Genomic DNA, 12,823 nt, shown 5'->3' on the forward strand with positions numbered 1-12,823 from the left:
TAATTTCACCGATGCGTTGTCGCTTTGTTCCCCCTGGGGAGAGCAGGAGATCCAGGGGGTTGTGTTTCCTGTCATTACAGTGTACATCCAAACCAACCGTCACCACCCACAAACTCTCTCGCTGGGCTGGATTGTGATTTAATGGGGAGGCAGTCCCTTAGGCACGGACTGGTAAAGAGAAAGTTTTATCCTGTTTAGTTCTGTCCAGACAGAGAGGAATGCAGTTGACTCGGCATCACTTAAAAAAAAACGGCGTCAACATTATTACCTTAATCACCATCACAGAATAATTATGTTCATTCAGGGGTTCCAAATTTGGGGGTCAGGACCCCAAGTTGGACACAAAATTGTGAATAAAAATTTGTGTAGCATTATTGCATTTAATTTTTAACTTTTCTATTTTTCTTGCAGAAAAATCTGTTCTCATTTACAAGACATTTCAATAATACCCTGAGAAAATATCTTAGCATTTAGTGCAAATGTTCATATGGACTCAGGTGTGAACTGATTAGCTTTTGGTCACTGATCTCTGATAGGTTCTGTGAAGATTGCACATGTAGAACCCTATGGTATCTTTAAACAAGTGTTCCTCTGAATGAAAGCAGATGTCAGTATATTAAAAAAAAAAAAAAAATAGTGGAAGAGGAAAATATAAGATCAGTCAGCAGCTCTTTCGTCCTCCTCAGTTGATCATGATCAGTAGTTTCTTTAGCTGTGCCCTCTGCATGCTTGTTTCCACAGTCTAATGGTGCTGAGCATCTGGCGGAGCTTCACAACAAGCCAGCTGTTAGTCTCCAGCAGCGAGAATGAGTCTGATGTAGCTCAGAGCTCAACACACTCTTCACTCACATGTTTACCACAGACTTGATTTGCCTAATGGTGTAGTAGCTAAGAATTAATTCACAGTTTTCCACTCTCCCTCTTGACCATGAAGAAGTACTAATCAAAGCAGGAATCCCCCCACTGTAATTAGAATGTGACTCACAGGGGAAAGAAAATGGCTGATCACACTCAACACTTTGCTCTGTTTGACCTTGGTGTGTGTGTTACAGGTGGTACTGTGTTTCTCTCCGGTGGGCAGTAAGCTGAGGGTGCGTAGCAGGAAGTTCCCTGCTGTGGTGAATTGTACAGCAATCGACTGGTTCCATGAGTGGCCGCAGGAGGCATTGGAGTCGGTCAGCTACAGGTTCCTACAGGAGGTGGAGAATATTGATGTGAGAGCAACTCATACTTTATTGTACACACAAGGATGGGTGGATGCACCTACAATGATAATTTTCACACTCTGAAAATGCAATTCAAATGTCAGGAAATATGATGCAGGGAATATGATATTAAATTTAAGGGCAAGACCGGAAGTCCCCAAAATTGAATTCACAGTGGAGCCCCAAGAAATATTGCTTCCCAGCTAAATCTGCAGACTCATCTGTTTTTAATGCAAGGTAACCAGTTGCGTGACTTTCTCACAGCCTAAAGTGAAGGAGTCAGTGAGTAAATTCATGGCCTATGTGCACATGAGCGTCAATCAGATGTCCAAGGAGTACCTTGCCAATGAGCGGCGCTACAACTACACCACACCCAAGTCCTTCCTGGAGCAAATCAAGCTGTACCGCAGTCTCCTGGGCCAGAAGAGCAAAGACCTCACCACCAAGATGGAGCGGCTAGAGAACGGACTGCAGAAGCTCAACAGCACCTCAGCTCAGGTATGTTTCTCTGGCAGATGTCACAACTCCACGAGATGTTTATAAAAGATGCATTTAGTAGCTTTTCCGGAACTTTGTTTCATATCTTATCTTCATCAGCTGATGGAAAGTTGAACTGCAGTTTCATGACAAACAATCTGCAAATCAGGTGATGTAATCAAAAGCTCAGATATCAATATCAGGAATAAGCACTGGTATATTCTGCCTCAATAAGTCAAGGGGATAATTGTGGTAAAATGACGTCAAGGGTAAGAACTGCTGATTAAGATTATGAGAAACCTGAAAACAATCATCCATTGATCCAAAACAGTCAATTCAAGGTCAACAGCACCTTTTCGCTTGTGAGCTGCTGTTTCGAAGCTTCAAGTTTGTAATCTTGCTACTGCTGCTATCGTGTTTTTTTTTTTTTTGTTTTTTTTTTTAAACCATATTTAAAGGAAAAGGGGAGCTGAGGAGTTCAGGTTGCGTTGTGTGGTACAACAATCACTTACATGGTAGCCTCCCCACAGTGAATCTTCATTTAAAAAATGAAGGTCATGTCTTGGGCAAGACTTGAAACTAGAGCATGACACCATGAACTTGCTCAGTTGAGAAGAAGGGCTGTTTTCACATAGACATAAATACAGTCTGACTTCTGTGTACAACCTGTGGAGTCGCCCCCTGCATGGTCATTGAATGGAATATATTTGAATGTTCTTCAACATTGATTTTAGTTCACATAATCCATGAAATATTTTATTTATTATTTATTCATTTTTTGGAATTCTGCATTGATAGAAAAAGCTCAACAAGAATCAGTGAAAGAGAATATTTTCAGTCAGACTGATATTTTTGTCTCTCTGCTTCCACCCAAACAGGCTGCTTATTAATGTATTGATTTAGTATTCAAACCTTCAGATATCTACAACAGAAGTGTGGACAGTGGCTGATGGGTCCTTGAGTACTGTTGCCTGTTAAAATTTGTTAAGTCATGAGTACTCTTCACCTGATGGCCCAGGTACAAACTCGTTCTGGAATGCAGATTTTAAATCATAAAGCATATGAGGAATTTCTAAATCTGTTGAAACATTATGGCCTTTCCTCAATAAGAATACAAATTATCCATGCTGTAGAAAGCTACAGCTCAGCTTCAGGAGAACAAAGACTTATCCTATCAGACTAATCTCAACGTCTTTATGCTAGTTGTCTTTTTGGGACAAGTTGTTTAAAAAAAAAACACTGACTGCCTCCAGTTAAAATAATGACATTTTGAGAGGGTGAAATAGTTTTGTGTGGATCTTGTAGTTTAACTGCAATTAGCACTGAGATGGAAATTTGCACTGTTTACCAGCAGTGAGCTGTTCTGACAATGCTGACCTTTAAGGGAATAGAGAGCAAATTTTGGAGGAAGATGCCATAGCTTATTAACTGTATAGCGTCTTTTCCTTCTGTTAAAGCTTCTCTGTCAGGAAAAATCTGTTCAACAACAGGTCATTTGCTTTGCAGACAAATGTACATCCTTTGACGTTGACATTGGCAAGCCTGTTTGCTCAAAGAGCTTGTTTCACTCTCTCCAATAACTTTTTGTTTGAAAAGTGGACAAAATGGAGGAGAGAGTTGATCTGACAGACTACTGTTAGCTTGGTTAGTGGTTAGTTTGCCAGCATTTGTTCTGCAAGTACTTGCTTAGAGTGCCACCTACCACTACTGCTGCTACTATTGATAGTTGTAGTAGTAGTAAAAGGAGAGGTTGCTGTAGTGCTTGGCTCTTACATTTGCTTGTATGACCTGGTGCTAAGTTGCACATAAAAAAACAAAAAAAAACAAAAAAAAAACCCAAGCCATAAAAGACAAACACCTATTTCCCTTTTGTCATTTCTTAAATTTTGTTGTGTGAGATGTTTATTTCCAACATTTCATGTTTAATGTCTATACCTGTGTCCATTTGCTCAGATGTTTACTGTCTCCCCACCTTTGCAAAAGAGAACACTATGAATAATGCAACACAGGGTCTGTATGTGAAGCAACCCTAATTATAAATGGTCTCCAGCACCATGAGTGAATGTACTCACTCTCACATACCCAGCACATCCACTGAACATCTACCACTTTGCATAAACATGCCCACGCGCAGCCACCCGCACAGAAGTTCACATGCATAAAAAGCCCCTACACAGGTGACGTCAGCGACCTCCAAAGCTACAGTCCTGTGCATATGTTTCTTTTCCTTTCCTTTCTTGTAAACACACATATAGGAGCTGTATGGTAATTGAGAAGCCCTCTAATTAGAGAGCATACATTTTACAACAGCAAGCCACCATTAATGCACCCCATTATTTTTAGTGCAGCCACACTGACGGTGACAATGCTATAAGTACTGTTATTTAGCGCTCTGTGTAAGAGGGTCTGTGGCTCACCAGGGGCTGCTGTGGTCATAATAAACAAGGACTAGAGGGGTTAAAGCAAAGGATCTCTGTATCTTTGTTTGTGTGTCTCTGTGGGAGATGCTGCATGAGTGAATGAGTCATCTGCTCCCCGCAGGACACATTAGCGATTTTTCCTCTTCACTTTTGTGAAGGTTATGTTCTATGTTCTATGTTCTGGTTTGCTACAGTCTTGAGCAGTGATGTGTTTGTGAGGACATATACTTGTCTTTGTATTGTTATGAGTACACACTTTGTTTTGAAACCATCATTATGATGACATTTTGGTTGGCCCTCACAAATTCATAGGCCTTTTTAATGGTTAAGGGTTTGGTAATGCATTATATCAGCAAATGTCCTCAGCAAACCTAAGACAACAGTCCTGTTATGAAGGGATTTTCCTTTTGCACATCACCAACAAACTTCTTTTCAACACTAATTGAGGTAGACACACACAAATTTGAACTGGTATTAGCCCTCTTAGCAACCTCTTATTACTTAGTAGAACTATTAATACTAATAGAATTTCAAATTTTGGTAGTAGTGGGAGGATTACTAAAAGTAAGAGTTTTAACAAAAGTAGTAGTAGTAACAATTGTTGTGGTAGTAGTGGTATAAATGGTTAATGGTACTCATACCTAAAGCAGCTACACAAGTAGTAAAAATAGTAGAAATAGTGGTGTGCCTATTTGTTGTTTTACAGCTAGTAGTGAGTCCTTACAGCCACAGAACAGTCAAACACTCAACTTAAGCACTAGAAAAAAAAAAAAAAAAAAAGGTTTTGCTTTAGCATCGTCACAAAAACATGAGCCTCCACCTTCACCAATGCACGCAGCCAGATGTCTCTTTGTTACATGAATGAAGCTATACTTAGTCCCTGCAGCGTAGAGAGCCAAACACTGAATCCCAAACTCTGATGAATTGAGCCGTGTTCCAAGCCCCTCTCTCTCTCACACTTCGATAAATGGGAGTTCATTTCTGCTTTGGTATCAGATATGGTGCCTTAAGAAACAGTTGTTCTCATTTACATTGACAGCAGCAGAGAGAGTGAGTGGGCTCTTTCACAAAGACCGGCAGGAGCTTCGTTTTCCATCTGCATCAGGTAAACACAGAAGCTGCCCAGATGTATTGAACATCACCCGTGACTCCCACCAATTAGTTTGCCCCCCCCACCCTCCCCATCCTTCCTGTCTTTCCCAGTGTCTATTCATCTTGTTGATGGCTCACTTGGTGCTCGTCTAATGTTCGACCGCATCCTTTGTGTGGAAGCGTCACCACTGGAAGGACTGTCTTCCCCCCGGCCTGATTTCTTGTTTGTTAATTAGCCCAAAGACAAGCATGAAAAACAGTCTGCTTTTATTTCCCCAGTGCAACATTTTGATGGAGTCTGACGGTAATGCAGAGCCCTATTTGTCTGGGAGTTATGAGGAGTTTGTGACAGCTTTAATTTCTCTTTATGACTGTCCTTGGTCTGTGGATTTGTGTGTGTTTGTGTGCTGATAGCAGCTCTTGAACTTAAAGGTTTTTTTCCCCCAGAGATGTATATTATTCTTTTTTTTTTTTGTACTTTAACGTCCTTGAATGGAAAATAGTTTTTGTTTTTTGTTTTTTTCTGATAATGAATGAAAGGTCACAAACGTTCTTCACGACAATCTTGCAGAGCACAATTTCAATTCTTTCAACCCTTATTTGTTCAACTCTCCTGGACTGCAGAATCCTCTTTTCTGATCTGATTAGATTTAAGGAGATGTTTTGATTTCAATTAAATAGTCATCAAACTCGATCAGTGATTGTATTCCCAATAAGATGCAACAAAAATACACACAACATAAACAAATGATCAGGCCTTCAAGACTGCCCAAGAGATCCAATTAGATGATAGCAATAGAATCATTAGTGCCCATGGTTAACACATTGATTGCTATTCACATTGTTTAATGACACAAAAACTCAGCCGCCCATTCCTGTGCCCCATACTACTCTCTCATTCAAATGCTTGTGTTCTTTTTTGTGAGAACTAGAGAAGCTTTGTCTTTTGTGTGTAAATTTGACATTCATAACATCGTGTTAATGCCTGTGCCTGCAAGCGGTTAGCCTAGCTCTGCATTAAATGTAAGAGGCATACAGCTATGTTTGCTATATCAGAAGTTCAAAAATACAGATACAAATACCGAAGATGATTAATACATCACCTTTGTTTAATCTTTCCACAAACATCAAATTCAGTAATAAAAAAATAAATAGAAACTAAAGTTTAACAATTAAAAATTAAACAATTAAAGAGCAAATCATGAATTTGGGGTACATTTTTAACAATGTCAAGGCATCATGAAATCTGAAGACGATCAAAGAATTTCAGGGTGCTATCTGGGGCCCTGTGTCAGAAAGCTGGGGTCTCTATCAGAGGTCATGGTTTTCCAGAAGGACAATTACCCAGAACATACTTCAAAAAGCCCTGAGAAAAGGTTAAAGACAAAGTGCTGGACAATCCTCAAATGGCCAACAATGAGTGCATACCTGAATCCCATACAGCACCTTTGTGGAGGTTTCAAAACAGCAGTTGAAAGAAATTGCCATTCCAATCTGAAAGACCTTGAACAGTTTGAAAAGGGAAGGTGTCAAAAATCCCTGTCGATAAATGTGAGAAATTGATTCATGGTTACAGAAGATGATGCATGTAAGTAATCCACGCTAAAGGATATTCTATCAAACATTGAGTTGAGGGTGCCAGTAATTATGTCCAGTCAATTTTTGGCCTTTTGAATTTTGTGTGGAATAGGATCAAATTTTTCTTTTTTTTTTTTCCCTTTGTTTTTTTCCCCCTCTGCTTTGTTTTAAACGTGAATATCAAAGCCCTAGTAACTGCAAAGCTTTTCTGGGAGAAGAGGTACATTATCTGGGTAATATGTACCTCTCTTTGGTAAGGTGCCAATATTTTTGGACGAGAGCGTATGTGGATAAATTCCATCAGCCTGCTTTGAACTGGAAAATCCCCTTTCTGTTCTTGTGAATATGATTCACAGTTATGCATCCAGCATTGCAGACTTTGTTGTAGTATCAGTTGCTCACATCTGGGCTCCATGTCTTATTCTCTTAGGTGGATGACCTCAAGGCCAAGCTGGCTGCTCAGGAAGTTGAGCTGAAACAGAAAAATGAAGATGCCGACAAGCTGATTCAGGCAAGAAAGCGCTCCTTAAGGCTACTCAAAATATCATTATTGAATTGTTGGTGTTTTCTCACTTAAAGTTCCTTTCAATCTGTTTCCTTAGATCAGATTTTTCTATGCTTGCCTCTTGAGATTTCTGCTCTGACCCCAATAACAATGGAGGTGAAGGGAACTTGTGTGGCTCAAAGAAATGAAATAAGACCTTAACAATTTTGAGCCTGTCCTTCCACATTGCTCTGGATTAACCCATAGATACGGTCCTGGTGTTGGGAGTAGAAACTGCTCAGTGCAGAGTTCATACGTAGAATGATGGTCTGTTGACCTCCTCTTATCTTTTATTGCATATATCTCAAAGGCCGCAGGGGGAAAACAAGATGTTCATCATCAGTTGTCAACACATAAAACTTTGGTTCTTGTCTAAGTCTCTCACATCCTCACAATATTTTTCCTTTGTCAACACATCAACTTCAGGAAAAAAAAGTCCCACCCGTTAACAGATGCCACAGTTAGCAGATGGCATCATTGACTTCACCCATTACTGGTCATAATGCTATGGCTGATAAGTGTAGTTAGACAAGTCAATTTGTCTCTGAACTTTGGAGACCTTGCTTTTTTCTCCTTTTTTTTTCTCCTCTCAGTGCATCCATATTGTGAAAGCTAAGCAACTGTCTCAACTTCCCCCATTAACCCAACAATAAATCATGTGGCTGTCTGCAGGTTGTTGGAGTAGAAACTGACAAGGTGTCCAAGGAGAAAGTGGTGGCTGATGAGGAGGAGCAAAAGGTTGCGGCCATCGCTGTAGTGGTCAGCGGCAAGCAGCGAGACTGTGAGGAGGACTTGGCTAAGGCTGAACCTGCACTCCTGGCTGCTCAGGATGCCCTTAACACTCTTAATAAGGTCACTTGCTCTCTTATTCCAGTCTGTGTCTTATTGATTTTCTCAATTATACTTTTCCCCCTTAGTTTTCTTGTTTTTTTTTTTGTTTTTTTTTTGTTTGTTTGGTTTTTTTTTTTTTTTTTTTTTTAAGTCAGTTTTTTTTCCTCTATCTGATTTCATTTTCCCAACTTCAGTGCAATGCATTCGGTCCACACAGACCTTGAACTTTATAAGGGAATAGTGAATCACAGGACTTAGCCCTGTCTTTGCAGAAATAATGTCTTCTATGTTCTGCAGGCGTGTTACTGCATCTTTACATCCCGCGTAGGTTTATGAGTAGCCTCAGGGATTTTCAAAAACACCCTCTGTTTAAAAGGTGCTCTCTACTCAAACAAGCAGAACAGACAGTTCAATCACTGCTTTGAGCTCTCTTAAGATGCCCTAATTAGTATTCTCTGTTGTCTTCTCAAAGTCAGCACAGGTTCTTCTTCCTTTATTCTAATCCTTCACTTTCTCTCTTTTTCTCCCAGCAGGCCACAGGGTTGTGCACTTGTTCAAACTCAATTAAATGAAAGCTCTTTCATTTTTCTCCTACTGCTCCCTCTATCTTTTCTACATCAGAACAACTTGACAGAGTTAAAGTCGTTCGGCTCGCCGGTGGCAGCAGTGACCAACGTCACAGCAGCAGTCATGGTCTTAATGGCGCCTGGTGGGAAAGTCCCAAAAGACCGGAGCTGGAAAGCTGCAAAGGTGATGATGGCCAAAGTGGATGCATTCCTGGACTCTCTAATAAACTTCAACAAGGAGAACATCCCAGAGGCTTGTCTGAAAGCCATTCAGCCTTACTTGCAGGTAAGTTACTCACCACAAGTCAGCGCTGAATCCATGCAGTATTTGACACTAAAGTTCAGTGAATAAGTCCTGAAGTCAGAAGATATGGGATTACATTGACAGTGCTACATTGTGGCTGCCAAGTGTTCAAATGCCAGCCAGAGCAAATCTACCAATTTATTAAACTTCACAGATTTAACAAGCACCGTGATTATCAAGTAGAGTGGAGCAGATAAATTCACCATGTAGCTTCACCCCTTAGACTCCACTTCCAGACAGTGTTCATGTTACCTGAATCAACTGAAGAAAACAAAAAATTTGTAGCTCTTCACATCTCAGTGATTTTCAAGATTTTCAAGTTCAAAAATTGTAAGGTGGGTTAACCAAACTGTGTTAGATACAGCTCAGGGACTTACTCCCCCCCCCGCCCAATAAATAAATACATAAATAAATTGATAACTATAACTTTTAACTTTAAACATTATCTGACAAAAAATGTAATTAACATCACTGTTAATTTGTGATGTGAGTGTTTGTTTGCCTAACTGCCCACAAGTCTATATTCATGGGAACTTAAAAAGCTGCTACCATGTTGTTCTGGTTTTGTGTATTTACAGCCCAATATTAGTCAGTAAACATGAAAATTATTTCTAATTACCTGAACTTTTTAAAACTCCTTGTTGAGAGGAGGGAATCAAGTTAGGAAGTTTGCTGACTAACCTTTTATACCTAGACTGAATTTAGCCAATCATTTCTACCTCATTTATGTGTTGTAACAGACCATGCGACTAAATCTGACATTTGACAGAAAAAGGAAGCTGTAGATGCATAAACCAGACACTTTCACCAGCTTTAGCTTTTTGTAGCTCTTTCTGGCTGTCTTTGAGTCTGTGGCAGAGAGCAGGTTACTGAAACGAAAGAAACACAGATTCTGTTTTCGAATAGAATTTATGAAAGTATGTAGTTTACAGACAGTATAGAAACATTTTCGGTCTCTAATCTGACTAACTGTAAATCATTCCAATCACATCAAAACCCGACGAGTCTCTCTTCCGACATCAACCACAAGTTACTGTCCTGCCTCAAACCCAAAGCACAACAGCTTGGCTTCTTACTGGTTTTGTCACATGGCATCACATTAATCAAAACCCCACTTTCCTTCACTGCCTCCCTATCTGTTTTACTATTTATTAGAAGATTTTGCAGATCACTGCTGAGAACCCCTGCTGGAGCCAGGTGCTGACTTACTTGACAGAATAAATTACCTCAATTTTAACTAGTGCACAGCTTCAGATTCTAAAATGGGATTTCCAGGGTTAAAATATGCCATAAAACTGGACCACATGTTGACCACATGTCTGCCATCAGGACCCTCTACACCGGGATGACCTTTGCCTTTTTTTAAATCACTGCTTACTAAACTAAATAGAGACTTACCAAACATATATTTGTATTTCATGTGATTGTGTGTGCATTGTATACATCTGCACTGAGAAACTTGTGCCACAAAAAAATGGACCAAACTCAGTGATTACCTTCCTAGCATTGCCTTTAATTATATTGAAATATATTGTATATCCTACGGTTGCTTGGCCTTAATATTTACCTTCCAGTTTTTATGTTGACTTTTAAGCTTCTTATCTGTTGTTGCTTTAGTTTTTTTTTTTTTTTTTGTTTGTTTTTTTTCCTCCTCATTGTTGTTCTAGAATTGGAAATAGATTTACAATTTGAATAAAACTTTGTTGTCCACCATCCTGGAAAATTGTCTTTGGCTGAGATATATATAGATATATATATATCTATATATATCTATATATATGGACATAAATAAAATCCTGCAAGTATTTAAAATGTTAAGGACTAAGAACTAGAATTCCATACAATGAGTGCAGTACAGCAGTAGCACTTGGAAATGCTTCTTTTAACGGTGCCCTATCAATAAATTAATTTTTTATATTGTTGTGATAATGGATAAGAAACTAAATAATTTGTGAGATGTTTATTTTTTTCTTTTTTGCTTGTTTGGGTTTGTCTCTTTCTTCTGTCTCCAGGATCAAGAGTTTCTCCCCGATCTGGTGGCCTCCAAGTCTTATGCTGCGGCCGGTCTGTGCTCCTGGGTTCTGAACATTGTCAAATTTTATGAGGTTTACTGTGAGGTGGAGCCCAAGCGTCAGGCTCTGAGCAAGGCTAACGCAGAGCTGGCAGCAGCACAGGAAAAGCTTGCTGTCATCAAGAGCAAGATCAGTGTAAGCCACTGCTGTGTTCGACTGAAGTTGCAAAAATGAAAAGTTTATTTGCCAAGTATCTATTTTCAAAGAAATATCGTTTCAATATCTAAAATCAGAAAACATGAAATTATATTAAATTTTATTAAAGTTGAGACTTCTTGTTTTTGCTTCAGAGGGTCCAGAGTAAAACACACTGAAGAGTTTCTTCGCGCTTTATTTGGTGTGATGAGTTTTTTACAAAACAGTGTGGGCTGAAAAATGACTTGTGAAAGCCAGTTATTTCAGTAGATTCAGTATGAATCAACAATTTTATCAAACTTTGAAGATATGCAGCACAGAAAGAAGAAAAACATTAAATAAAAACAGCATCCCAAGGCTATAAGCTGAAGCAAAAATTCAGGATATGAATTATTTTATCAAGGCTTGACTGACAGTTGACACATGAGCTCTGCCAGTGGTGATATACCACCAGCCTTTCATCAATACAAAGCTGGTGTAAATGCTATTAAAGGCTTTTACTGTTCATTAATCTAAAACCAAATCCATCAACCTAAAAAGTGTATTGGCAAAAGCAGCTGTAAATAATTGTTTCTCAGTGGCATTTGACATTCAGCACATGAGAGCAGGAGAGAGCCCCAGCAGAGCACAGTGCTAGGGACTCCACTGCAGCGTCTGCAACTTACATCAAACCCTGCAGAGGGAAGACTGATGACTGCTAATAAGATCCAGCATGACTTCTCATTGTCATTTTTTAGCCTTCAGTCTGATCAGTTGAGTGGAGATAGGGTTCAGAGCCAAGAGGGGATTAGCAATCCTCAAACTAATCTACTGAACCTCTGCACCTCTCCACTGATTAATCCTGTTTGTCCTTGTGCTAATTGCTTCTATATGCCAAATAAATCCATAACAGAGGGATTTTTCCCAACATTTCACACACTCCCTGGTTTGTTTTATAGACTCAAGTAATCTTTGTTTAGTTTTTTTTTTTTTTTTTTTTCGGTTTTGATTTTTCAACACCGTGCTATATTCTCATGAGTGACACTTTTTTCCCCTCCGTTTTTCTGTATCTGTGTGTCCAATCAGCACCTTAATGAGAACCTCGCCAAGCTGACAGCCAAGTTTGAGAAAGCCATTGCGGACAAGCTCAAGTGCCAACAGGAAGCAGAATCAACAGCCCACATCATTTCTCTGGCCAACCGAATGGTAAGGAGGGCAACAGTAGGGTCATACAGGGCAGCAGTTCCATAATGACACACAAACACACTTCCCATCTGTTCCTACCCTTGTCAGCTTTTTTCTCTCTAAGATACAGACTCATAAACTTTTTTTTAATCTATCAGGAACTTAAACAAATTTGGACACATTATTTGAGTGTGAACAGACATAACATATATGACCATCTGAACAGAAGAAGTTAAAGTATTCATTGCTAGTAGACAGGAAATCTGGGAGTCAGGGATCTGAAAAAGGGCAGAGGGAGCTGACCCATAGGGACGTCCAGGAAAATGTGTAGGGTAGAGGAAGCAGTCAAGATGGAGGCAGAGCAGCAAGCTTAATTATGTGAACATGATTAAGGATAGAACATAACAGTAGCAAGAAGTAGAATGGAGGGGCTGG

The 12,823-nt window shown here is 39.5% G+C and overlaps 1 protein-coding gene across 1 annotated transcript in view; it reads left to right on the forward strand.

Annotated features, from left to right (window-relative positions):
• The window catches only part of dnah9 (dynein, axonemal, heavy chain 9), a 122,622-nt gene that overhangs the window by 67,028 nt on the left and 42,771 nt on the right, over nt 1-12,823 (forward strand). Inside the window, exons 53-59 of the mRNA XM_029528408.1 lie at nt 1,053-1,214; nt 1,470-1,703; nt 7,203-7,283; nt 7,989-8,168; nt 8,769-8,999; nt 11,030-11,224; nt 12,290-12,409. Of these exons, the coding sequence (XP_029384268.1) occupies nt 1,053-1,214; nt 1,470-1,703; nt 7,203-7,283; nt 7,989-8,168; nt 8,769-8,999; nt 11,030-11,224; nt 12,290-12,409 (1,203 nt within the window). The remainder of the gene's footprint in view (nt 1-1,052; nt 1,215-1,469; nt 1,704-7,202; nt 7,284-7,988; nt 8,169-8,768; nt 9,000-11,029; nt 11,225-12,289; nt 12,410-12,823) is intronic.

The sequence above is a fragment of the Echeneis naucrates genome, chromosome 19 (genome assembly GCF_900963305.1).
Source record: "Echeneis naucrates chromosome 19, fEcheNa1.1, whole genome shotgun sequence".
Taxonomy (NCBI): domain Eukaryota; kingdom Metazoa; phylum Chordata; class Actinopteri; order Carangiformes; family Echeneidae; genus Echeneis; species Echeneis naucrates.